Source organism: Oncorhynchus tshawytscha, linkage group LG19 (assembly GCF_018296145.1).
Source record: "Oncorhynchus tshawytscha isolate Ot180627B linkage group LG19, Otsh_v2.0, whole genome shotgun sequence".
NCBI classification, from domain to species: Eukaryota; Metazoa; Chordata; class Actinopteri; order Salmoniformes; family Salmonidae; genus Oncorhynchus; species Oncorhynchus tshawytscha.
In genome coordinates this window covers 21,702,777-21,729,891 of record NC_056447.1, presented here as the reverse complement: position 1 = coordinate 21,729,891, position 27,115 = coordinate 21,702,777, and the positions used below count along the sequence as shown (strand labels likewise).

The following is a 27,115-nucleotide window of genomic DNA, read 5'->3' as shown; positions in this document are numbered from 1 at the left end:
GGCATCATGGGCGTTATGGAAGCGGCCCAAAATCAATTAACAACGCAAATCATTGCACACCTGATAGAAATGTCATTCGCCGGATTGACAGTGTGATGAGCAAAATAGTACACATCATCTGGATATGTATGCAACAAGTGTATAATTAAACTTCTGCTACCATTTCTGCCAATCCGTCTACGCATACAGTTTGACGAATACGTTTGATAAATCCAAGGTATGCACCACACCCTACACACTGCAACTGCCTCTGCAACGCAATGCTGCAAGGCAAAAGCAGCGTTTCATTGGAAATTCATGTAATTCTGGTGTATCAAAATGCCAAGACGCTGTCGGTGTTTTCGAAGCGTCAACATAGGCCAATTTTATCCTTTGGACGAGTGGAGGTTAATATAATCGTGATGGTTTCTAGGCTCTTCCACCAGAAGTATGGCTGCATCATGGGAATGGTTTATCCTGTTTTGGAGACAAAACATTTTTTTTGTTCGGAATTTCGGATGACTGACATGCCCAAAGTAAACTGCCTGTTACTCGGGCCCAGAACCTAGGATATGCATGTAATTGGTAGCATTGGATAGAAAACACTCTGAAGTTTCTAAAACGGTTAAAATAATGTCACATGTTTGAGTATAACAGAACTGATATGGCAGGCGAAAATCCATCCAGAATGTGTGTTTTTTTTTTTTTAGGTCACAGGCCATTTCAGTGCTAGCCTATGGGAAATACAAATAGATAGGACCCAGATTGCAGTTTCCTATGGCTTCCACTAGAAAGGGAAGTGATTATTGCACAAGGGATTCCATAGGTTAATCAGCAAGGATGGTGGAATTGGAATTTTGACCACACCCATAAAGTAGGTGTTACCCCAGAAATGAGTGACCTCACTCATATTAACATATAACCAGGGTTACGTAACCTTGCATTTTTTCTCTTTTAGAAGGTCAAATGATAGAAATGCACAAATGAAACTTAGTCTTTTTCCAACTAGAGCAAGAAAGAGAAATAGCCTACAGTGAAGTGTGATGATTTGGGATGTTTATTTTATTTGGCTGAACATAACCATCTCCACTCAATCCAACACATCATCTCTTCCACATATTCCATTTTAAAAGATACATATGAATATAGTATGTATCCCAAAATCAAGTTAATCATTACTCCTTATGTTTTAACATTTGTAAAATCTTCAAATAATTTATAATTTAATTTTAGGTTTAATGTGCGTGAAGCGTACAATGTAACAGTCATTATGTGGAAGTACGTAAAACACTGGAGAAAAAAAATATATATATAGCAAATTAAAAACGTGCATAGTATGTGCCAGACACAAAGTCCAAAGCTACCCAGTATTTCAAGAAATCTGACACATAAACTGAAGCTGCAAAGCTACACCGCTTCAGTCCATGGCCCCTGCCTCTAGTATCTAACATGCCTTATAAAGCAAAGCAGGTTCAGAATGAAAACCTGAGTTTCTGCATCAGCTGAGACTGCACCAACCAGATGCTAACAACACTTCCTACATTAATATGGCGGTCTATTTAAGCTGACCAGGTTCTGCTCACACATCCTCTGCCGCTTGCTGCTACTGCTAGTATGCATTTGTTTTTCTTGCTACACACCACCACCAAAACCTCCACCACCCCAACCCCCACCTGTTTGGTTCTGTTTTCCTTCCTGCAGGTGGAATGGTATACCCGTAGTTATTATATGTTGACGCTTTGCTCTGACAGTGAGCTACCCTGAAGGAGCGGAACCTATTGCCGAGACCTATTGTACTGTTCATATTCTCTAATAAATGGTTAAACGAATACCTGGTGTTTCCTTTCTGGAATGTATTTATGCCTGGAGAGGGAGTCCTTCAGAGGGAGATACTGAGAGAGCTTCTCAGACTGGCTGACTCCAGGGTTTAGGTTCACAGGCCAAACAGACGTGTCTTTATATCCTCCTGTCCGCCCTCGTTATGGCAGCTAATTCTAATGAGCCCCCTAGTCCAGACCACCACTTGAAGAGCAACAGGACACTCACTCTCCCACAGGGGCTTCAAAGCTTCTGTAGGAGTCAAAAGGAGATGTTTGATTGTCAGATGCCAGGTTGTTCCAGTAACTGGCAGGGATTTTCTATATTATTAGTGATTATTCTTGATTTGGTCATTCTTACCTGCTGCCCTAGAGCTTGCATAGAGTTAAACTCGATCTGTTCCCTCTTGATTCTGACCCAGTCAGGCTCATCTGGGATCATAAAGGCTAGAACCATCTTGACCAGGATCAGGACATGCTAACAAACACATTTTAGTCATTAAGCAGATGCTCTTATCCAGAGCAACTTACAGGAGCAATTAGGGTTACGTGCCTTGCTCAAGGGCACATCGGCAGATTTTTCACCTAGTCCGCTCGGGGATTCAGCCCAGCAACCTGTCGGTTACTGGCCCAATGCTCTTAACCACTAGGCTACCCTCACCTATGTTGGTTGGGCAGATGATGACACTGTAACATTCTGTAAATAAGACAATTGTTATGAACCATGTACTGTTATGAACAAGATACTGTACCTCCACCAGGAAGGCTCCCCAAACCTAACTCCCCTCCCTCATACTGTACCTCCACCAGGAAGGCTCCCCAAACCTAACTCCCCTCCCTCATACTGTACCTCCACCAGGAAGGCTCCCCAAACCTAACTCCCCTCCACCCTCATACTCCCCTACCTACCTCCACCAGGAAGGCTCCCCAAACCTAACTCCCCTCCCTCATACTGTACCTCTACCAGGATGGCTCCCCAAACCTAACTCCCCTCCCTCATACTGTACCTCCACCAGGATGGCGACCAGTATGATGTTCTTGCCGCTGATCCCTCCCTCCAGACAGAACTCCTGGACGCGAGGGGACAGCAGTAGCAGCCAGCAGTTAGACATGACTGAGACAAAGCCCAGAACCTCAAACGCTGTCTGAAACATACACACAGGCATACAGTAATATGGTTACAGGTACATACAAGGACAGGCGCAAATACAGACATGTGCATAGGGACATAGATGGGCACAGATTAGGAAATAACATTGACCACTGCACGTTGCTCACATCTATTTATTTACCAGATTTAGCTTCATAACACATTTGTCTGCATTAAAAATGTCCTCTCTGTTTGTTCAAATTCTCACATCGCCCCAAAACCCTCCTGACCTGCCACACCCCCATATTGGACACTGGGGCAGAGAATGGCTTCCGGAACAGTTTGCAGATCTTGTAGGCATCCCCTCGGATCTCTGTGATGTTGTTGAGGAGCAGGAGGACGGCGGTGAGCGGGTACACACAGGAGAACAGACTCAAATACCCAAACTGCAGCAGCAATTCAATGTACTCCGCAAACAGGCCCTGCAACGTAGCAACAGACGCAATAACACCAAAACAAATATACACCAAACATACAGTACATATTCAAATGCACCCAACCCTGATTCTACCCCTTAAGGCACAGATGCAAAGAAACCAAGGCAGGCGAGCACAATGAAGAGAAATGGAAAAGAATAAAAAATTTTTACATGGACTTACTGGATAAGGGGGAAGGCTTCTCTGGGCTCTGAGTTTGTCCATCTCTAGGTCGTCCTCCTGCTCTTTCTTATGGGGAGCACTGAGGAAGCGGTCGACTATAAACGGCACTACCACCTCTGTACACTGGTTCACCAGCTGGTTTCCAATTAGCATAGAGGCAAGCCTCTGGGCAAAAATCGATAGTAAACAAACATAAATAGTTACATACTGCATACACACTCTCTCTGGGATCAATTACTACAGACAGTGCACATAGAGAATGTGATCTGCTCTGTTGTAGAGCTCAAGAAAATCTATTTGAGATCCATCTACCCTTTAAAATGAGGTATTTCCACATTGTATAACTTTTCCTCCGGCCATAGACAAACAGTGCTGCCCAGCTGAAATCTCTTACCTTGCGTAGCAGTGGTAGGTCCTGTTTGTAAAAGGCAATGTGGAAGAGCACAGCAAAGTTGTTGAAGAAAGTAAACTGAAAATTAGAAAGGGAGATGTTGGCTTCAATTAATATCTCTGGAGGCATGACTACAGATCCTGTATCTGATTTGCCTCCCACATCTGTTTATAAAAAAACAGCTGATACTATCTGCACAGTACTCTCATCTGTATCACAATACATTTAGCTCTGCACCATTTTTTTTATTTTGTCATTTACCAGAAGCGCCTATCCAGAGCAACTTACAGGCTAAATCCCTTGCTCAAGGGCACAACAACAGATGTAGCACTTAGTCGGCTCTGGGATTCGATCCAGCTACCTTTTGTTTACTGGCCGAACGCTTTTAACAGCTATGCTACCTTTCTCCTGGGAGGAGGAGGATGATAGACTGACAGATGGGGAAGGAAAACTGACCAGGAGGACTTTGGTGGTATGATGGTTCTGGAAGGAGGACTCCTCTCTGTGGTTTTCTATGTGGGTAAATCAGACAGATTTTCAGTGGACTTATCACACACAAACTGTGATACTTTGCATCCAATTGCATTCTCTATTATTATATGACTCTCTGCTCTTTGGTGAACTTAGCTATGTTCCCAAACATTCTAACCCCTACTGCAATTATTCATCAACCTCACATTTATTTTCTCTCCCCCTCTTTTATAACCCTTCTCTATCATCTCTAACCCATCTCCCTCCCCAGTGCTCTCTCTTACCCCACTCAGTGAGTTGCATGGCCACAGCATGGTACACATTCCCCAGCATGTTGGTGTAGACAATGTGGGCCATGGAGGGCATGTAGAGCAGAACTCCAGAGAACAGGGAGCCGCTGTCCTGATGGAAGCCCTGTACCAGGGCCTCTCCGTGGTAGAAGCAAGTCATTCCCAGCACCACCAGTCCCATTAACAGCCCCACTAGGGGCAACGACACCAGGCCCACACGCAGCTGCCTCTGCCACTCCGGGAACAGGGGCTCCAGACGGCCTGTTTCAGGGTTGAGCCCCAGGGTACCGTGGAAGCCAGGGCGGGGCCCGGCAAAGCGCTCGGCCAGGTTCAGTGTGCCCCAGCGGTGGGAGAGGGAGGAGCTCCGGCGCTTCCACAATTCGATGAACAGCGTGGACCACAGCATGCTGAATACAGCCTGTACCATGTGACCGCTGACCGAGGGGCCATCGTCGTCCTCCTCCATCACCCCCTCCCCGGCCTGCTCCTTCACCACCCCACCACCTCCAGGCAGCAGAAAGGTCAGGACAAGGCCCAGGAAGGCAGGGGGAACCAGGGCCCAGGTGTAGAAGTCTAGAAAACTGAAGTAAAACGCCACGGTGCTTCCAAAATATGATTGTATTGCATCTGCACAGGAAGAGAGCGATCATTAGCAGGACAAAGGAGCAAATGTTTGTTAGAGCCGGGCGATATGGATAGAAAATCCATATCACAATAAATTCACACATTTTTGACGATAATGATAAATCAGCATTAAATTACAACAAAAAACATCCGGGAAGGCGACATCGCTAGGCGATATGGGCAAAAAGTCATATCGCGAATATAACTTTTTTGCCCAATAACAACAATATACAACAATAATAAAAACATGTCAATGGACAGTTACTTTACATTAGTGGTCAGTGCCAAGTAAAACAACAGAGATGGTAGCCTATGATTAAAACAGTTAAGCCATTTCATCGAACTTATCCAGGAAATACATGATTTGAGATTTTGATGTGCAACCTGTCAAAATTCTTCAGAGAATTTGACAACATCTTTGCATATTGGCCTCATGGCTGTATTATTCACCACCTGAGGAAGTGGGAACTCAAAACATTTAGCTAGATTGCTAACGCTAAATATGATATTGTTGCTATATAGCCATGTAGGCTCAGTAAATGTAGTCTAATGTCCTACAAAAACCTTTCACCGCTATGCCTAAGCTACAGTTCCACTTGTAAAGTCGTACCATGAACTCAATATTAAGAGGTGAGAAACACATGATCTACTCACAGAAAGCTGTGACTCTCCTTTCTGTAACTAGAACAACATGAGTTGCTTTGAAAACTGTATTTATCTCACAATATCATTTTGAGCAAAGGTCATATGCATCTCTACCTCCTCACAGTGGGGATTTGATTTGGATCTTTTAGTCCCCATTTGGACTAATTTTCCAAGAGTCCGTAAACATTAAAATACAATTTATAATACGAACATATTTTCACATATAACGCACTATTACAAACATACATAATATACCAACAATGACCCAATAAATACTCAATCTAAAAAATATTGATTCTTCATCTACTATAGTCCCACAACATTTCTATGTATTTAAATGGTTTTAAAATAGTTTGAATTTATATATTGAAATGTTTTTGGTTTGCTCAGTTAATTAATTCAATTTCTTTATTGCTCTAAATCGAAATGTTCTTTTGCCTATTTAAATTTTCTGTCTGGATAACGCATAGATGGTGGACAATCTATGTCTAGTATTTACAGAATGTCTGTCTCTTACCAACTGAATACCGTTATGAATAGAACTTGGCCGTTTTAAATTATGTATATTATGAAATAAAATAAGTATGTTTTTTCCAATTATCTTGTCGATTGATGACGTCACAGTGGGGAGATGGGCATGAGAGTCAGCAGCCAACAGCAAAACAGGGACAGGCAGATACTTTCATAGCAAGAATAAACATAATGCATAGACTATTGCTGTTGACCAAATTATGGTTTTAGCACCATCTACAGGAACGTTGTGTAACAAAATCATCAACATAGGAGGAAGGCTGTGTCTGTAATTTTTGGTTTATCATCCCAGCTCTAGTGTGTGGGTGAATACAGTATGTAACTATTTTGTGTTTGCTTTACTGTATGATGTTGTTTACCGAGAGGCTGTCCCCATATCTGCTTCTTAGAGTACCACCTTCTGCCGAGGTCATTCAATCTCTGCTGGTCATGTAGAGGGAAGATGTCCTTTATCACTCCTGCCCTCACCAGCTTCTGACCTACAGCACAGAGACAGGACGGATGGGCAACATCAGGGAACTGTACAATACCTCTTCCATTATTACACATACAGGCGGGTAACCGGGGGTAACATAGCCAGAAGCTTGGCAGCATATGTAAGGGACAGTGCAGATCACAGAGCAGTGAGAGAGGACCGGAGAGAGCACTGAAATGATGAGCCAGAGGTGGTGCTCTGCTCTGCTCTGCTGCAGAACAGCTTAGCTAAGCAAGATCATGACCAGAGGACAGAACATGCAGAGGTAAACCAGATGGCACACATGCGCACAAACAATACTACTCATATTACAGAGCAAGTGATAAAGCTTCAAATGATACCAACTTTTGCTTCGTAGAAATGACTTTGCAGCACATTGTGGAGTCACATATTCCAATTTCAATGAATCATTTCTCAATTATGCATTAAAATACAAATGTCAAGTACATGTCAACAATCATTCCTATTGAAGGACCTTTCTATGGATAATATTTAGTGAAAATACCCAAAATCAGTCCTTTTTTGATCTAGTTTCGTGAGGAATCACCCAACATCCCCATTTATAGTATATCACTCTATTCACATACCTAAACACACACACGCACATGTAAAGACTCACAGATGTTTTCCCAGGCCTCTAGGACCCCCGGAGCCTCTGGGATTCCAGGGATTCTCTGCTTCTTCTGGGCCTGTAGAGAGTCCAGCTCATTCTTGACTATGTACTGACGCTCCGCTAGCGTCAGGAACTCCTGCATGTCATCTGGTAACACAGAGGACAGGCGTCAATCAAGACTGTCGTGTGTGTGTGTGTGTGGATATATAATATATACACACACACACACACACACGCACACAGTTCTGGAAAAAAATTAAGAGACCACTGCAAAATTCTTATTTTACTATTTAAAGGTATGTGTTTGGGTAAAATGAACATTTTTGTTTTATTCCATAAACTACTGACAACATTTCTCCCAAATTCCAAATAGAAATACTGTCCTTTAGAGCATTTATTTTCATAAAATGTCAACTGGTCAAAATAACAAAAAATATGCAGCGTTGTCAGACCTCAAATAATGCAAAGAAAATAAGTTCATATTAATTTTTAAACAACACAATACTAATTTTTTAACTTGAGTTCAGAAATCAATATTTGGTGAAAAAACTCTGATTTTCAATTACAGCTTTCATGCGTCTTGGCATGCTCTCTGCCAGTCTTTCACATTGATGTTGGGTGACTTTATGTCACTCCCGGCACAAAAATTCAAGCAGCTCGACTTTGTTTGATGGCTTGTGACCATCCGTCTTCCTATTGATCACATTCCAGAGGTTTTCAATGTGGTTCACGTCTGGAGATTGGGCTGGCCATGACAGGGTCTTGATCTGGTGATCCTTCATCCACACCTTGATTGTCCTGGCTTTGTGGCATGGACCATTGTCCTGCTGGAAAAATCAACCCTCAGAGTTGGAACTTTGTCAGAGCAGAAGGAAGCAAGTTTTCTTCCAGGAAAACCTTGTACGTGGCTTGATTCATGCATGGGTGCGAAACCTGGAGAGGCCTACAAGCCACAGTGTCCCGCACCCACTGCGAAGAAAAAGCCATATCTCAGACTGGCCAATAAAAAGAAAAGATTAAGATGGCAAAAGAACACACACTGGACCGAGGCACTCTGCCTAGAAGGCCAGCATCCCGGAGTCGCCTCTTCACTGTTGACGTTGAGACTGGGGTTTGCGGATACTCTTTAATGAAGCTGCCAGTTGAGGTCTTGTGAGGCGTCTGTTTCTCAAACTAGACACTAATGTACTTTTCCTCTCGCTCAGTTGTGCACCGGGCTTCCCACTCCTCTTTCTATTCTGGTTGGAGCCAGTTTGTGCTGTTCTGTGAAGGGAGTAGTACACAGCGTTGTATGAGATCTTCAGTTTCTTGGCAATTCCTCGCATGGAATAGCCATAATTTCTCAGAGCAAGAAGAGACTGACAAGTTTCAGAAGAAAGGTCTTTGTTTCTGGCCTTTTTGAGCCTGGAATTGAACCCACAAATGCTGATGTTCCAGATACTCAACTAGTCTAAAGAAGGCCAGTTTTATTGTTTCTTTAATCAGAACAACCATTTTCAGCTGTGCTAACATAATTGCAAAAGGGTTTTCTAATGATCAATTAGACTTTTAAAATGATGAACTTGGATTAGCTAACACAACGTGCCATTGGAACACAGGAGTGATGGTTGCTGATAATGGGCCTCTTATGGAATATCTACATATGCGTACAAAAATCAGCTGTCTCAGCTACAATAGTCATTTACAACATTAACAATATCTACACTGTATTTCTGATGAATTTGATGTTATATTAATGGACAATAAATAAGAGCATTTCTAAGTGACCCCAAAATGTTGAACTGGTGTGTGTGTGTGTGTGTGTGTGTGTGTGTGTGTGTGTGTGTATATGAATATATATATACAGTTGAAGTCGGATGTTTACATACACCTTAGCCAAATACATTTGAACTAAGTTTCACAATTCCTGACAATTAATCCTAGTAAAAATTCCCTGTCTTAGGTCAGTTAGGATCATCACCTTATTTTAAGAATGTGAAATGTCAGAACAATACTAGTTATTTAGTTCAGCTTTTATTTCTTTCATCACATTCCCAGTGGGTCAGAAGTTTACATTCACTCAGTTAGTATTTGGTAGCATTGCCTTTAAATTGTTTAACTTGGGTCAAACGTTTCAGACAGCCTCCCACAAGCTTCCCACAATAAGTTGGGTGAATTTTGGCCCATTCCTCCTGACACAGCTGGTGTAACTGAATCAGGTTTGTAGGCCTCCTTGCTCGCACAACCTTTTTCAGTTCTGCCCACAAAGTTTCTATAGGATTGAGAAAAGGGCTTTGTGATGGCCACTCCAATACCTTGACTTTGTAGTCTTTACGCCATTTTGCCACAACTTTGGAAGTATGCTTCGGGTCATTGTCCATTTGGAAGACCCATTTGCGACCAAGCTTAAACTTCCTGACTGATGTCTTGAGATGATGCTTCAATATATCTACATAATTTCCCTCCTCGTGATGCCATCTATTTTGTGAAGTGCACCAGTCCCTCCTGCAGCAAAGCACCCCCACAACATGATGCTGCCACCCCCGTGCTTCACGGTTGGGATGGTGTTCTTCAGCTTGCAAGCCTCCCCCTTTTTTCTCCAAACATAACGATAGTCATTATGGCAAAAACAGTTATATTTTTGTTTCATCAGACCGGAGGACATTTTTCCAAAAAGTATGATCTTTGTCCCCATGTGAGGTTGCAAACCGTAGTCTGTATTTTTTTATGGCAGTTTTGGAGCAATGGCATCTTCCTTGCTGAGTGGCCTTTCAGGTTATGTTGGTATAAGACTCGTTTTACTGTGGATATAGATACCTTTGTACCTGTTTCCTCCAGCATCTTCACAAGGTCCTTTGCTGTTGTTCTGGGATTGATTTGCACATTTTGCACCAATGTACGTTCATCTCTAGGAGACAGAACGTGTCTCCTTCCTGAGCGGTATGACGGCTGCGTGGTCCCCCGGTGTTCATACTTGTGTACTATTGTTTGTACAGATGAACGTGGTACCTTCAGGCGTTTGGAAATTGCTCCCAAGGATGAACCAATCTTGTGGAGGTCTACAATTTATTTCTGAGTTCTTGGTTGATTTCTTTTGATTTTCCCATGATGTCAAGCAAAAAGGCACTGAGTTTGAAGGTAGGCCTTGAAATACATCCACAGGTACACCTCCAATTGACTCAACTGATGTCAATTAGCCTATCAGAAGCTTCTAAAGCCTTGACATAATTTTCTGGAAGTTTCCAAGCTGTTTAAAGGCACAGTCAACTGAGTGGATGTAAACTTCTGACCCACTGGAATTGTGATACAGTGGATTAGAAGTGAAATAATCTGTCTGTAAACAATTGTTGGAAATATTACATTGTGTCATGCACAAAGTAGATGCCCTAACCGACTTGGCAAAACTATAGTTATGTTGTAGAACAATAGTGAAAACATCAAAACTATGAAATAACACATATGGAATCATGTAGTAAACAAAAAAGAGTTAAACAAATCCAAATATATTTGAGATTTGAGATTCTTCAAAGTAACCACCCTTTGCCCTCATGACAGCTTTAAACACCCTTGGCATTCTCTCAACCAGCTTCAAGAGGTTGTCACCTGGAAGGTTTTACAGCTGCACCATCGAGAGCATCCTGACTGGTTGCATCACTGCCTGGTACCGCAACTGCTCGGCCTATGAACGCAAAGGCACTACAGAAGGTAGTGTGTACTGCCCAGCCACCCCAGTCATAGATTGTTCTCTCTGCTACCGCAAGGCAAGCTGTACCGGAGCGCCAAGTCTAGGACCAATACGCTTCTCAATAGCTTTTACCCCCAAGCTGTAAGACTCCTGAACAGGGATTCAAATGGCTACCCGGACAATTTGCATTGTCCCCCGCCCAACCCCTCTCTTACGCTGCTGCTACTCTGTTCATCATCTATGCATAGTCACTAACTATACATTCATGTACATATTACATCAATTAGCCCAACTAACTGGTGCCCCCACACATTGGCTACCCGGACTATCTGCATTGTGTCCCACCAACCCCTCTTTTACACTGCTGCTACTCTGTTCATCATATATGCATAGTCACATAGTCACTATACCTACATGTACATATTGCCTCAATTAGCCTGACTAACTGGTGCCTGTCTATAGCCTCGCTACTGTTATTTTCAGTCTTTTAACTGTGGTTTTTATTTCTTTACTTATCTATTGTTCACCTAATACCTATTTTTTACTTAAAAATTGCACTGTTGGTTAGGGCCTGTAAGTAAGCATTTCACTGTAAGGTCTACACCTGTTGTATTCTGTGCACGTGACAAATAAACTTTGATTTGAATGCATTTCAATTAACAGGTGTGCTTTTTTAAGTTAATTTGTGGAATTTCTTTCCTCCTTAATGCGTTTGAGCCAATCAGCTGTGTTGTGACGAGGTAGGGGTGGTATACAGAAGATCAACCTATTTGGTAAAGGACCAAGTCCATATTATGGCAAGAACAGCTCAAATAAGCAAAGAGAAACGACAGCCCATTACTTTAAGACATGAAGGTCAGTCAATACGGAAAATTAAGAACTTTGAAAGTTTCTTCAAGTGCAGTCGGAAAAACCATCAAGCGCTATGATGAAACTGGCTCTCATGAGGACCGCCACAGGAAAGGAAGACCCAGAGTTACCTCTGCTGTTCATTAGCGTTACCAGCCTCAGAAATGTCAGCCTAAATAAATGCTTCACAAATTTCAAGTAACACACACGTCTCAACATCAACAGTTCAGAGGAGACTGTGTGAATCAGGCCTTCATGGTCGAATTGCTGCAAATAAACCACTATGTACTAAAGGTCACCAATAAGAAGAAGAGACTTGCTTGGGCCAAGAAACACAAGCAATGGACATTAGACCGTTGGAAATCTGTCCTTTGTTCTGAGTCCAGATTTGAGATTTTTAGTTCCAACCGCCATGTCTTTGTGAGACGCAGAGTAAGTGAACGGATGATCTCTACATGTGTGGTTTCTACCATGAAGCATGGAAGAGGTGTGATGGTGTGGGGGTGCTTTGCTGGTGACACTGTCTGTGATTTATTTAGGATTCAAGGCACACTTAACCAGCATGGCTACCACAGAATTCTGCAGTGATACACCATATGGTCTACGCTTAGTGGGACTATAATTTGTTTTTTAAAGGGAAAATGTCCCAACACACCTCCAGACTGTGTAAAGGCTATTTCACAAAGAAGGAGAGTGATGGAGTGCTGCATCAGATGACCTGGTCTCCACAATCACCCGATCTCAACCAAATTGAGATGGTTTAGGATGAGTTGGACTGCAGAGTGAAGGAAAAGCAGCCAACAAGTGCTCCGCATATGTGGGAACTCCTTCAAGATTGTTGGAAAAGCATTCCAGGTGAAGCTGGTTGAGAGCATGCCAAGAGTGTGCAAAGCTGTCATCAAGGCAAAGGGTGGCTACTTTGAAGAATGTGAAAAATAAAATATATTTGTATTTGTTTAACACTTTTTTTGGTTACTACACGTGTTATTTCATAGTTGTGATATCTTCACTATTATTCTACAATGGAGAAAATAGTACAAAATAAAGAAACACCTTGAATGAGTAGGTGTGTCCAAACTTTTGACTGGTACTTATATATTTTATATATATATATATATATATATATATAGTCCCACTAATATATATATACAGTGCCTTGCAAAAGTATTCGGCCCCCTTGAACTTTGCGACCTTTTGCCACATTTCAGGCTTCAAACATAAAGATATAAAACTGTATTTTTTTGTGAAGAATCAACAACAAGTGGGACTAAATCATGAAGTGGAACGATATTTATTGGATATTTCAAACTTTTTTAACAAATCAAAAACTGAAAAATTGGGCGTGCAAAATTATTCAGCCCCCTTAAGTTAATACTTTGTAGCGCCACCTTTTGCTGCGATTACAGCTGTAAGTCGCTTGGGGTATGTCTCTATCAGTTTTGCACATCGAGAGACTGAAATTTTTTCCCATTCCTCCTTGCAAAACAGCTCGAGCTCAGTGAGGTTTGATGGAGAGCATTTGTGAACAGCAGTTTTCAGTTCTTTCCACAGATTCTCGATTGGATTCAGGTCTGGACTTTGACTTGGCCATTCTAACACCTGGATATGTTTATTTTTGAACCATTCCATTGTAGATTTTGCTTTATGTTTTGGATCATTGTCTTGTTGGAAGACAAATCTTCGTCCCAGTCTCAGGTCTTTTGTAGACTCCATCAGGTTTTCTTCCAGAATGGTCCTGTATTTGGCTCCATCCATCTTCCCATCAATTTTAACCATCTTCCCTGTCCCTGCTGAAGAAAAGCAGGCCCAAACCATGATGCTGCCACTACCATGTTTGACAGTGGGGATGGGGTGTTCAGGGTGATGCGCTGTGTTGCTTTTACGCCAAACATAACGTTTTGCATTGTTGCCAAAAAGTTCAATTTTGGTTTCATCTGACCAGAGCACCTTCTTCCACATGTTTGGTGTGTCTCCCAGGTGGCTTGTGGCAAACTTTAAACGACACTTTTTATGGATATCTTTAAGAAATGGCTTTCTTCTTGCCACTCTTCCATAAAGGCCAGATTTGTGCAATATACGACTGATTGTTGTCCTATGGACAGTCTCCCACCTCAGCTGTAGATCTCTGCAGTTCATCCAGAGTGATCATGGGCCTCTTGGCTGCATCTCTGATCAGTCTTCTTCTTGTATGAGCTGAAAGTTTAGAGGGACGGCCAGGTCTTGGTAGATTTGCAGTGGTCTGATACTCCTTCCATTTCAATATTATTGCTTGCACAGTGCTCCTTGGGATGTTTAAAGCTTGGGAAATCTTTTTGTATCCAAATCCACAACAGTATCTCGGACCTGCCTGGTGTGTTCCTTGTTCTTCATGATGCTCTCTGCGCTTTTAACGGACCTCTGAGACTATCACAGTGCAGGTGCATTTATACGGAGACTTGATTACACACAGGTGGATTGTATTTATCATCATTAGTCATTTAGGTCAACATTGGATCATTCAGAGATCCTCACTGAACTTCTGGAGAGTTTGCTGCACTGAAAGTAAAGGGGCTGAATAATTTTGCACGCCCAATTTTTCAGTTTTTGATTTGTTAAAAAAGTTTGAAATATCCAATAAATGTCGTTCCACTTCATGATTGTGTCCCACTTGTTGTTGATTCTTCACAAAAAAATACAGTTTTATATCTTTATGTTTGAAGCCTGAAATGTGGCAAAAGGTCGCAAAGTTCAAGGGGGCCGAATACTTTCGCAAGGCACTTTATGTGTGTGTAATTTGGGCTATATTACCACACTCTCACAACAGTGAATGTGTGTGTATCTATTCCTACAGAAGGTGTATTGGGTACTGAAGCTCTACACAACAAGTTCAATGACTTGTTATTAACTGCTGATACTGTTAATCTCCCTCTACTTTTCCCCCACCATTACCAACATTCTTACCAACATTGCTGAAGTTGTCTTTGTCGTGGTAGGAGAAAGCAACCATGTCTTCATTGTGGTATTTCTTACACAGACCCAGGTCCTCCGTGGCTTTGAGGAATGTGCAGCGAGGAGCAGACACCACGACCACATCCCCACACTCATCCTCTCCAGGGTGGGCCAGCAAAGCTGCTCCTAGTACAGTGAGGAGGAAAGGGTCAACTTCAATACTTCTGCCTCTACTGCAATGATCTTAGAGGGTGTATATGCTTTTGTTTCAGTCCAGTACTTAATGACATAGCTAATAAACTAAGATACCCGTGCACTGATATATGCCCCCGCAGTTGTATTGTGCAACACTTTGTGTCAAAAGTCTTTGTCAGGCTTAACCCACATGCATAAAGCATTCACTGGATGAGGGTACACTACTTTTATACTCTTGATTCAAAAAGCTCATCATCAAGCCCAGGGGAATCAATTGAATCAGAGGTGTTAATAGCACTCAGCAGGACCAAAACAAGCGACACAGACTGAAGAACAGTCAGACCTCTGCTGATAACCCAACATGACCTCTCACCTCCGTGTCTCTTTGAAGTTTCAATCAGGGAGATGAGCCACCTCTTGGTGACAGGCTGGACGCTGTCTGACAGCTGGATGAGGACCAGGGGCTCCACCTGCTTAGACACACAGCAGGGACAGCTGACCTGCGTCCATGAGTCCTGGGACAGGACCTTAGTCTGTGTCTGGACAGAGCCTTTATCACCCAGCGACGTCATCACGTCCCTGTGGAGAGGCAGTGTGAGGAGGACAAGGAGTTTTACTGTATCTGTTATTCACTCTGTAATCCACACATTTACAAGGGTCGTTCCACCTCAAAAGGGCACAAGAAAGAGGATTTTGACACCCACCATCTCAGATTGTTCTGAAATGGTTTCTGTAGTTTAGAAACAGATAAGATAAGCATTCCTGCAACATTGAAATATGAAATATAATTTCATCTGAGAAATTAAACTAATAGATTGCACCTAAATTGGCCATTTTAATTTATAGTATTTATATAATATTCAATAGATATAGTATCCAACATCCAATTTGGACAAAACTTCTTCCTACCAATGAGTATTTAGATAGGTTTGCCAGTGGATATCTGTAATGGTAGACTCAGTAATTCCAGTTTAGTATATTGTTTTTCTGATATGATCAATTATTCCTACAGATTTAATCATACTTAATTATCCATTGTCTCCTGGCCACAGAACAATTAGCAAAAAATATTTGATATCGCTACTAATGTCACACATTACATTCATCCTAGGTGCTCTACTATCAACTGGCATGCTAAATTAGGCAGCTGTAGATGTGAGGGGGAAACAAAAATATTTATATTATGTATAAAGATGATAAAAAGGCCATTAGGTAGCTAGCCATCTTAAACACAATAGGATTATGATCAGGATGTCTGGTCTGGTCTCTGTTTCACTGCATCTTAACTAAGCCTGTTGGATGAGCTAGCTAGCTAGCTAGCTAGGTTGAAACTGCTGGGGGAGAGCTAACTCTCACCATCAGCCTAGTTCATCAATGTAGCTAGCTAATGATTTTAGATAGGAAAAACTATATTTGCTAGTTATAATTTTTTTAAAGACTTGCTACTGACTATTGAACACTTTTTATCTAGTTCCCCTGAATGTTTATTGATGGTAACTGAAAAAAGTTGTTTTGGTATACTTTAGCTGATAAAGAATAGGCTTGTACATGTACACATGAGTATGTCATTAACTAACTACATTGGACTGAATAGGCACATTTGTATTCATATTATTGTTATTGCAATTCAGGTGAAGGGAGTAAGATGACTAGAAAGGAGCATGCTGACAGACCAGGAAGAAAGCTGTTGTTGCACAGCAAAGGTATTACAGTCAAAGTTTATGAACTTAATATGGTGTGTGAATTACTCATTTATATCATTGGCACTTACAAAAGGTGTGGATTATTCAGCAACATGAGCAGTAAATGCTAACATGGCTTTGGTGATGAAAGGTGATGTCACGGAGGTGACTGTATCTATTAGAAGCTGACCCCAAACATTGCATCATATGCCCAGAATCTAATTCACCAGGCCTCTGTCATCTTTTTTAAGTGGGAGAAATACAGTGGGGCAAAAAAGTATTTAGTCAGCCACCAATTGTGCAAGTTCTCCCACTTAAAAAAGATGACAGAGGCCTGTAATTTTCATCATAGGTACACTTCAACTATGACAGACAAAATGAGAAACAAAATCCAGAAAATCACATTGTAGGATTTTTAATGAATTTATTTGCAAGTTATGGTGGAAAATAAGTATTTGGTCACCTACAAACAAGCAAGATTTCTGGCTCTCACAGACCTGTAACTTCTTCCTTAAGAGGCTCCTCTGTCCTCCACTCGTTACCTGTATTAATGGCACCTGTTTGAACTTGTTATCAGTATAAAAGACACCTGTCCACAACCTCAAACAGTCACACTCCAAACTCCACTATGGCCAAGACCAAAGAGCTGTCAAAGGACACCAGAAACAAAATTGTAGACCTGCACCAGGCTGGAAAGACTGAATCTGAAATAGGTAAGCAGCTTGGTTTGAAGAAATCAACTGTGGGAGCAATTATTAGGAAATGGAAGACATACAAGACCACGGATAATCTCCCTCTATCTGGGGCTCCACGCAAGATCTTACCCCGTGGGGTCAAAATTATCACAAGAACAGTGAGCAAAAATCCCAGAACCACACGGGAGGACCTAGTGAATGACCTGCAGAGAGCTGGGACCAAAGTAACAAAGCCTACCATCAGTAACACACTACGCCGCCAGGGACTCAAATCCTGCAGTGCCAGACGTGTCCCCCTGCTTAAGCGCGTACATGTCCAGGCCCGTCTGAAGTTTGCTAGAGAGCATTTGGATGATCCAGAAGAAGATTGGGAGAATGTCATATGGTCAGATGAAACCAAAATAGAACTTTTTGGTAAAAACTCAACTCGTCGTGTTTGGAGGACAAAGAATGCTGAGATGCATCCAAAGAACACCATACCTACTGTGAAGCATGGGGGTGGAAACATCATGCTTTGGGGCTGTTTTTCTGCAAAGGGACCCAGACGACTGATCCGTGTAAAGGAAAGAATGAATGGGGCCATGTACAGTGAGATTTTGAGTGAAAACCTCCTTCCATCAGCAAGGGCATTGAAGATGAAATGTGGCTGGGTCTTTCAGCATGACAATGATCCCAAACACACCGCCCTGGCAAAGAAGGAGTGGCTTCGTAAGAAGCATTTCAAGGTCCTGGAGTGGCCTAGCCAGTCTCCAGATCTCAACACCATAGAAAATCTTTGGAGGGAGTTGAAAGTCCGTGTTGCCCAGCAACAGCCCCAAAACATCATTGCTCTAGAGGAGATCTGCATGGAGGAATGGGCCAAAATACCAGCAACAGTGTGTGAAAACCTTGAGAAGACTTACAGAAAACGTTTGGGGGGGGACCTCTTTGTTCAGTACTTCCTGTAACATTTCGCCTGTAAAGTCCTGGAGATCCAGAAATCTATTTGCCGCCTTCACGATGATGTCTAGCTTCTTGGATTTTTTTAACATGAGTTTTTCTAGTGCAATTTACCACTTGCGCCATAAACGCAACAAAGTGCACCTTCGCTGTTAGTGTGTCGGGATCCTTCTCCTGCATGGCAGACTGTGGGACATCCACTACTATCTCTACTCACTCCTTTAGCTATTTTCACTGGCTCACATAGGAGACCTGCTGGAAAGCTTTGATCCTAGCTACTGCGACCTCCTTCCCCCTGTTTATCACGGGAGTAATTAATTGATGCGTCACTGATCTGGACCTGGGAGTTGCTTGCTCCTGTTCTTTATTTAAGACGAACACCAGAAGTAGCACACAGAACGCATGCTGTTGCTGGAGCAGACCAACCAGTTTCCATTTATGGGAATTGGGAGGGTGAACGCATGACCCTTCCCAAAGCTAAGTACCTCTCTATAGTTAATTTCCAACAATTTCACCTGATAGCACTGCCTGCCGACATTCTCTATTGTTTTGTGTGCTACGCACTCGTTGATGCCAGTGTCCCTATTGTGAATCGGGTCGAACCAGAAAGGAGGCTTTTGGGATTCTGGGAGGGTGAAACACGTTTACCCTTCCCCTAAGTATGACTTTCATGGCCTCCTGAGTGGTGCAGCGGTCTAAAGGCACTGCATCTCAGTGCAAGAGGTGTCACTACAGTCCTTGGTTCGTATCCAGGCTGTATCACATCCGGACGTGATTGGGAGTCCCATAGGGCGGCACACAATTGGCCCAGCTTTGGCCGGTGTAGGCCGTCATTATAAATAATAATTTGTTTTGATGTGGTGATTGTGAAGTCAAATCCAAACTGGCCTCCCTTGACATCTTTTTTTTTTTTTTTGGTACACAAGGACCATTTAAAGTTGAGCTTACTCAGTTTAGCTCAACACTGATTGGCTATTATTTTATACTTATCAAGGGAGGCCAAATGCTCACTGGCTTTCCTTGCATAGGGGCAACAATGCCATACTCTTTTTGACCAGACAGGATCAAAAAGATGGGCTACAGAGACAGAGGGATGTCGTTTCGCTCGCGCTGATGCTTTCTCCGGGTGAGATACTTTTGTGTATATAGTGTATGTAGACACCCCTTCAAAATAGTGGATTAGGTTATTTCTGCCACATCCGTTGCTGACAGGTAAATAAAATTGAGCACCAAGCCATGCAATCTCCATAGACAAAAATACTTTTTTTCATGGTTTGGGCTAGGCCCCTTAGTTCCAGTGAAGGGAAATCTTAACACTAGAGTATACAATGACATTCTAGACGATTCTGTGTTCCCAACTTTGTGACAACAGTTTGGGGAAGGCCCTTTGCTGTTTCAGCATGACAATGCCCCCTTGCACAAACTGAGGTTCATACAGAAATGGTTTGCCGAGATTGCTGTGCAAGAACTTGACAGGCCTGTACAGAGTCATGACCTCAACCCCATCGAACACCTTTGGGATGAATTGGAACGCCCACTGTGAACCAGGTTTAATCGCCCAACATCAGTGCCCGACCTCCAATAATGCTCTGTGGCTGAATGGAAGCAAGTCCTGCAGCAATGTTCCAACATCTAGTGGAAAGCCTTCCCAGAAGAGTGGAGGCTATTATAGCAACAAAGGGGGAACTAACTCCATATTAATGCCCATGATTTTGGAATGAGATGTTTGATTAGCAAGTCTCCACATACACTACATAACCTTTCATTTCGACATACTTTTGGTAAACTTACAAATGTGTGCATAACATGGTGTTTTATGTAGGCTACACTTCCAACGGTGTAGCCTCATAGGCCTATGCTTATTAACTTGTCAATGTAGGTCACGGATTGTGTGGAGAAGGATTGCGAGTCCTTTCGGGATCAAGGGCTGCCCCCAAAACCGTGTCATGGACCTTGCCAGAGGGGCAAAGCCCCGTCTGAGACAGGTTATAATAATGTAACGTAAAATTAGCTAACAGGTCTAGCCACTAGCCTCTTTCTAAGGTGAACTAGTGGTAGCCTAAGTTAGCTTAATAACTTAAACAAATAGCCTATAACGGAGACGATGCCCCGGTTTTGGGATAACCTATACATCCTTCATTCCTCCCATCCTTGAAGACTGATAGATGGATCGTTTATTTCACTTTTGTATATTATCTACTTCACTTGCTTTGGCAATGTTAACACGTTTCCCATGCCACTATAGCCCCCTTGAATGGAAATTGAATAGTGAAAGGAGATATTATGCTTAGGCTACCAACCAAGTTATGTCTGATAAGTGATTTATTTATAGACTATAAAGATTATCATAATTTATCTAATAGGCTGATATTTAGATTAATGATTATTTCGAGAAAGGGAGAATGCATCCATGAATATATTCAAACAGTGCCTCAGATTAGCTGGTTGTTGCATGCAAGAGTCGTCCTTGAGTTACACCTCCCACAGACACTTGCGTAAAACCCGTGCTTCGTTGTTCATTCCCCCCGAAGCCGTTGGATAGCCCTATCCTTTACATCCACTGTAACGTACGACTAGTCTACAGGTTGGGGCACTCAATTTGTAATGAGTGAAACAGCGGCGTTGTAGCGAATTTGGAGAGCAGTTTGACGTAGGACATACACACGCATAGCCCCGGATCTCCAGGATGCCAAGATAATTTGTTTTATTGGGTGTGCTAACGTTACCTACTCGCCTATAGTCGTTAGAAGAATAGCTGACATAAGGGGGAAATACTACTGCCAATAAAGCACCATGGATAAGGTCGTTAATAGTTTCCATTATGCACAGATTTTTGCAAGGTGTTCGCTTCGGCTACGCAGCAAAACTTTATAGAGAATTCGGAGGGGAGACTGACAGGGACGCCCCAAATTCAGTTAAAGTGCAAATAAAGTTTTTGTTTGTTTGTGCTCACAACGCACCATGGACTTCAGAGTGTATACCTATAATCTGAAATTGACAGTTATTAGATTGATGCGCATTAAAAATATATATATATAATGATGCGCGTGAATGCGCAGTGACACATGTTTGAACGAGTGTATTAGTTCACTAGATTGAAAGCCGTTTGTTTTGGGCGTTTTTTTTTTTTTTTTACCGCCCACACACCTGCATACACACACAACCTGCCGTCTCTACCTATGTATGTAACCACGGTTCCTCATTCTGAAAATAATCTGTGGCACAACCTTTTCCAGGTCCTAATACTTATAATAATATGGTTATTATATGCTAAAATAGCTAGGATTTCCTTCTTACTAAAGCCAATTCTAAAGTATACAGTAGTTTCATCAGGTCATCAAACACACAGCAACACGGAGTCAGGGAGACACTTATCCAAATCTCTACATTCATTTTGAAACATAACTGAGACTTTTTTCTCATAATGTCGAATTTATTCTTGAAGTATTGTCACTTTATTCTCGAAATGTCGAGTTTATTCTTGAAGTATTGTCACTTTATTCTCGAAATGTCGTTGCTTTATTCACAATTTAATTTCTACTTTATCCTCGAAATATTGACACTTTTTGAAGTACTATAATGCAAAAAATAATAATCCAGGTATCACCACCTATCGCTGTTTTTTTTCTCTTCACTTGGCCCTAAAATTCTTCTGTAGCATAGACATTTAAAATTGCAAAACAAAAGTAAAAACTATATTGTATAAAATAGATTTGGAAAAGTATTTGTAATCATAATTTAGCAGATATAGTTTCACTTGACAGAATCAAAGTTGGTTATAAATATACAGTGCCTATAGAATGTCTACACCCCCCTTGGATTTCATCACATTTGATTGTGTTACAAAGTGGGATTCAAATGGATTTAATTGTCTTTTTCTGTCAATGATTTATACAAAATACTGTCAGTGTTGGTACACATGCATGTTTTGGAATATTTTTATTGTATATTTTTGTTATTTTCTCTCTGTCATTTAGTTCATTATTGTGGAGTAACTATAATGTTGTTTTGGCCATCCTCGGTTTTCTCCCATCACAGCCATTGAACTCTGTAGCTGTTTTAAATCACCAATGGCTTGGTGACATCGCTCAGCAGTTTCCTTCCTGTCCTGCAGGTCAGTTCAGAAGGATGACTGCACCTTTGATATGTGTGAGTGCTTTAATACATCAGCCACAGTATACTTTTTTAACTTGACCATGCTTAAAGATGCATTCAATGTATGATTTATTATTTTTACCTATATACCAATCACTGCCCAGGTTTTCAAAAATCTCCCTGGTCTTTATTTGAATCTGTGCTTGAAATTCAACACTCGAATAAGGGACTTTAAAGATGTTGTATGCATGGGGGACAGAGGAAGGGGTAGTCCTTCAAAAAACATGTCAACCTCTATTTCACACAGAGTCCAAATAACGAATTATGTGATTTGTTAAGCCACATTTTACTTCTGAAATAGTTTAGGTTTACCTAAACAAAGGAGGTGAATACTTATGCAAAGTCCAGACTTTCTATGGCACTGTAAGTCTATTCACACAGTCATTGTTTGAATTTTGATATCACAAACAGTTTGTTTTAAGTTGTTTTAGGCAGTGGTGGCCCACCCATTAGTTGCCCCACTGGTGATTGTATTTTTGTGAAGGGTTTAAACACTGTTTCCCATGCATGTTCAATGAACCATAAACAATTAATGAACATGCACCTGAGAAACTAACAGCTTAGACGGTAGGCAATTAAGGTCACAGTTATGAAAACTTAGGACACTAAAAAGGCCTTTCTACTGACTCTGGAATAGCACCAAAAGAAAGATGCCCAGGGTCCCTGCTCATCTGCGTGAACGTGCCTTAGGCATGCTGCAAAAGGAGGCATGAGGACCGCAATGTGGCCAGGGCAATAAATTGCTATGTCCGTACATTGAGACGCCTAAGACAGCCCTACAGGGAGACAGGACGGACAGCTGATTGTCCTCCCAGTGGCAGACCACGTGTAACAATACCTGCATAGGATCGATACATCCGAACATCACACCTGTGGGACAGGTACAGGATGGCAACAACAACTGCCCGAGTTACACCAGGAACGCACAATCCCTCCATCAGTGCTCAGACTGTCCACAATAGGCTGAGAGAGGCTGGACTGAGGGCTTGTATGCCTGTTGTAAGGCAGGTCCTCACTAGACATCAATGGCAACAACGTCAACTTTGGGCACAAACCCACCGTTGCTGGACCAGACAGGACTTGCAAAAAGTGCTCTTCACTGACGAGTCGCGGTTTTGTCTCACCAGGGGTGATTGTCGGATTCGCGTTTATTGTCAAAGGAATGAACGTTACATCGAGGCCTGTACTCTGGAGCGGGAACAATTTGGAGGTGGAGGGTCCGTCATGGTCTGGGGCGGTGTGTCACAGCATCATTGGACTGAGCTTGTTGTCATTGCAGGCAATTTCAACGCTGTGCTTTACAAGGAAGACATCCTCCTCCCACATGTGGTACCCTTCCTGCAGGTTCATCCTGACATGACCCCGCAGCATGACAATGCCACCCCCCTTTGTTCGGGGACACATTTTTCCATTTCTGTTAGTCACATGTCTGTGGAACTTGTTCAGTTTATGTCTCAGTTGTTGAATCTTATGTTCATACAAATATTTACATGTTCAATTTGCTGAAAATAAACACAATTGTCAGTGAGAGGACATTTTTTTTGCTGAGTTTATGAAGTTATTTCAGAATGAAAGTTAACTGGCTAGGGCATCATGCTTTGTGACATTGTTTGATCATGTATTTTCAGTTATTGCATAAGCATGCTTGTTGCGTTCTCCCTAGTTCACTTATTCATTCATGAGCTGCCTGCTCGTTGTGAACAGTATAATCAAAACAGTTCAAAACAGTGGCAGCATGTGCAGGAGTGGTCATGTTTTTTGTGTGTTTTTTTTACATGTTAGTGAAATAGGTGTATTTATGCTCTTGTTCAAATGCACAGATCGCATTATATATCTTCTCCGAGAAACTACTGGTAGTTCGAAAACTTGGCATCATATTTCTGTCATGCTGCTTTGTTGACAACTCCAACCACCACCATGACCCTCCCCCCTCACCGCCTGGGTATTCAGCAGCTGCAGCCACTGGTTTTACGAGGAGGTTATTTTTTTCCGCCTGCCTTTCCTTCACCAGTTGGCTGCCATCTGACAATGGCCCATAGAAACAACATCAAAACTATATCAACTCATTTCCTACAAAGGCATATAAAAACAGATGTAGCCTAAATACAAGATTAAATTGACAGTAGTCTGATGGGTGACAATATTATCAATTGCCTTGTAGCCTCTGCCGAGTCCCCAACAACTGGAAAGAGTTTACGCTTTTGGATGTTAAGGCGACACTCCATATTAACTCCTCCTCTACATTTACTGGATTGGTTAAACAGTGCACAAAAGAACCTCTTGTTGTTGTCAAGACCAGTATGTAGAGGATCTAGTTTCAGCCATTTCCTTTAAGCCTGCTACGCTAGGTTAATTGCCTAGTGAAATAAGAGACTGCAGCGCAGCGTGGGTAATTGACAAAGAAGGGAGCGAGTTTACCAAAATAAACTTTTAGAAATCATCCTTCATCTAGGTAAGGCGTTTTTATGTCATAACATATCAGAAAGAGCATGTTCAACGGTTTCTAAAACACATACATTTGCCAAACAACTTAAAATTAAGGCATGGGGCCTCCCGGGTGGCGCAGTGTCTAGGGCTCTGCTGTGCCACCAGAGACTCTGGGTTCGAGCCCAGGCTCTGTCACAGCTGGCTGTGACCGGGAGGTCCATGGGGCAACACACAATTGGCCTAGTGTCGTCCAAGCCCTCGCTTGGCCGGTAGGGATATCCTTGTCTCATCTCAAGCGACTCCTGTGGCGGGCCGGGGCGCAGTACACGCTAACCAGGTCGCCAGGTGCACGGTGTTTCCTTCGACACATTGGTTCGGCTGGCTTCCGGTTTGGATGCGCGCTGTGTTAAGAAGCAGTGCGGCTTGGTTGGGTTGTGTTTCGGAGGACGCATGGCCCTCGACCTTCGTCTCTCCCGAGCTCGTATGGGAGTTGTAGCGATGAGACAAGATAGTAACTAATAACAATTGGATACCATGAAAAGGTGGTAAAACAAAACGAAAATTAAGGCATGGCCTCTATTTTAAAATATCACTTTTTTTGGTAGAATATTACAGCCGCTACTCAATGCGTTCTACATTTGAGCACTTGCGGCAGCATAGCCATAGGCTACTAAGCACAGACTACTAACATAATACAACTTAAAGTATGATATTCTGTTCTTTTGAAATAAAATGTACATATTTTTGAAACGTTTATAAAGACCTGTCTTATCAAAATAATGTTGACTTTCTTTGTGAAGGTGTATAACACTTGAATTGTGGTGTGTTTTGTTTTTACGTAGTGATTATACCAAACATCAGGAACACTTTCCTAATATTGCGTTGCACCCCACCCCCCACCCACCCCTACTTCAGAACAGCCTCAATTCGTACAAGACATGGACTCCTGTGTTGACTCTAATGCTTCCCACAGTTGTGTCAAGTTGGCTGGATGTCCCTTTGGGTGGTGGATCCTTCTTGATACACACAGGAAACTGTTGAGTGTGAAAAACCCAGCGGGGTTGCAATTCTTGACACAAACCGGGACACCTGGCACCTACTACCATACACCGGTCAAAGGCACTTCAATCTTTTGTCTTTCCCATTCACCCTCTGAATGGCACACATACTCCATTGTGAACATGCACAATCCATGTCTCAATTGTCTGAAGGCTTAAAAAATCCTTCTTTAACCTGTCTCCTCCCCTTCATCTACACTGATTTGAAGTGGATTTAACAAGTGATATCAATAAGGGATCATAGACTGACCAGGTGAATCCAGGTGAAAGCTGTCATGGAAAGAGCAGGTTCTTAATGTTTTGTATCCTCAGTGTACAATATAAAACCAACTTTACCTCAGTGCCTACCTGCTCTAAAAAGTTGGGTAAACAATACTTTCCTGTGGATATTTTGTCTCAAGTTTCAAGCAGCTGAAGGACAAATTGCACAGACAACCGGTAGAGTAAGTTTAAATGTAAACATTTTTTTCAACATTCTGGCTTGTAAGAAACATTTACACAATTTTTCAGGCATTAATTTCAGGCTGAATATACCAATTTTGTATGACAGCCTGATTAATCAGACTAGCAGTATTTGAACAGACCAGCAACTTCCTCTTAGCTCTGCCTCTGTATACAGAGATACAACATGTAACATCAAGGCCAAGAAAAATTAACGAGAAGGGAGTGGGTAAGGAAAGAACGAGTGAATGAGGGGCTGTACAGTACCTGACAATGTGCTGAGGTTTAGGTCAATAGGTGTATGCGGATGTCTGGCCCACACCCCCTCCGATGTGACGTTTTAACACAAACTAATATACACACAATGTGGTCCTGAAATCAAGGTGGGGGCCTGTTCAGGGGTCCTGAACAGAGCCACAAACACACACACACTACGGATATGTCCTTGCAGATGGGTGAGTCGGAGTTGCAGGACAGGAATTCAGTGAAACTCCTAC

At 42.2% G+C, this 27,115-nt stretch overlaps 1 protein-coding gene across 1 annotated transcript; it reads right to left on the bottom strand.

Annotated features, from left to right (window-relative positions):
* Positions 1-1,013: 1,013 nt before the first annotated feature.
* LOC112218449 (anoctamin-10) lies at positions 1,014-27,115 on the bottom strand. The gene is made up of 13 exons (XM_024379244.2): positions 26,886-27,115; positions 15,595-15,800; positions 15,039-15,212; positions 7,592-7,732; positions 6,857-6,976; positions 4,692-5,324; positions 4,393-4,448; positions 3,940-4,014; positions 3,546-3,710; positions 3,177-3,368; positions 2,804-2,941; positions 2,158-2,274; positions 1,014-2,049 (listed from the first exon to the last, which is right to left on the bottom strand). Exons 2-13 carry the CDS (start codon positions 15,791-15,793, stop codon positions 2,041-2,043), a joined length of 2,019 nt encoding a protein of 672 aa, XP_024235012.2. The 5' UTR covers positions 15,794-15,800; positions 26,886-27,115; the 3' UTR covers positions 1,014-2,040.

Bases quoted from the DNA above. Each gene is read 5' to 3' on its own strand.
- LOC112218449 (XM_024379244.2), bottom strand. From the start codon at position 15,793: ATGACGTCGCTGGGTGATAAAGGCTCTGTCCAGACACAGACTAAGGTC. The intron at 6,977-7,591 runs GTGAGTCTTTAC...TCTGTGCTGTAG, and splicing joins AGAGGCCTGGGAAAACATCT to GTCAGAAGCTGGTGAGGGCA. The intron at 2,275-2,803 runs GTACAGTATGAG...TGTGTTTGTTAG, and splicing joins TGGTCGCCATCCTGGTGGAG to CATGTCCTGATCCTGGTCAA.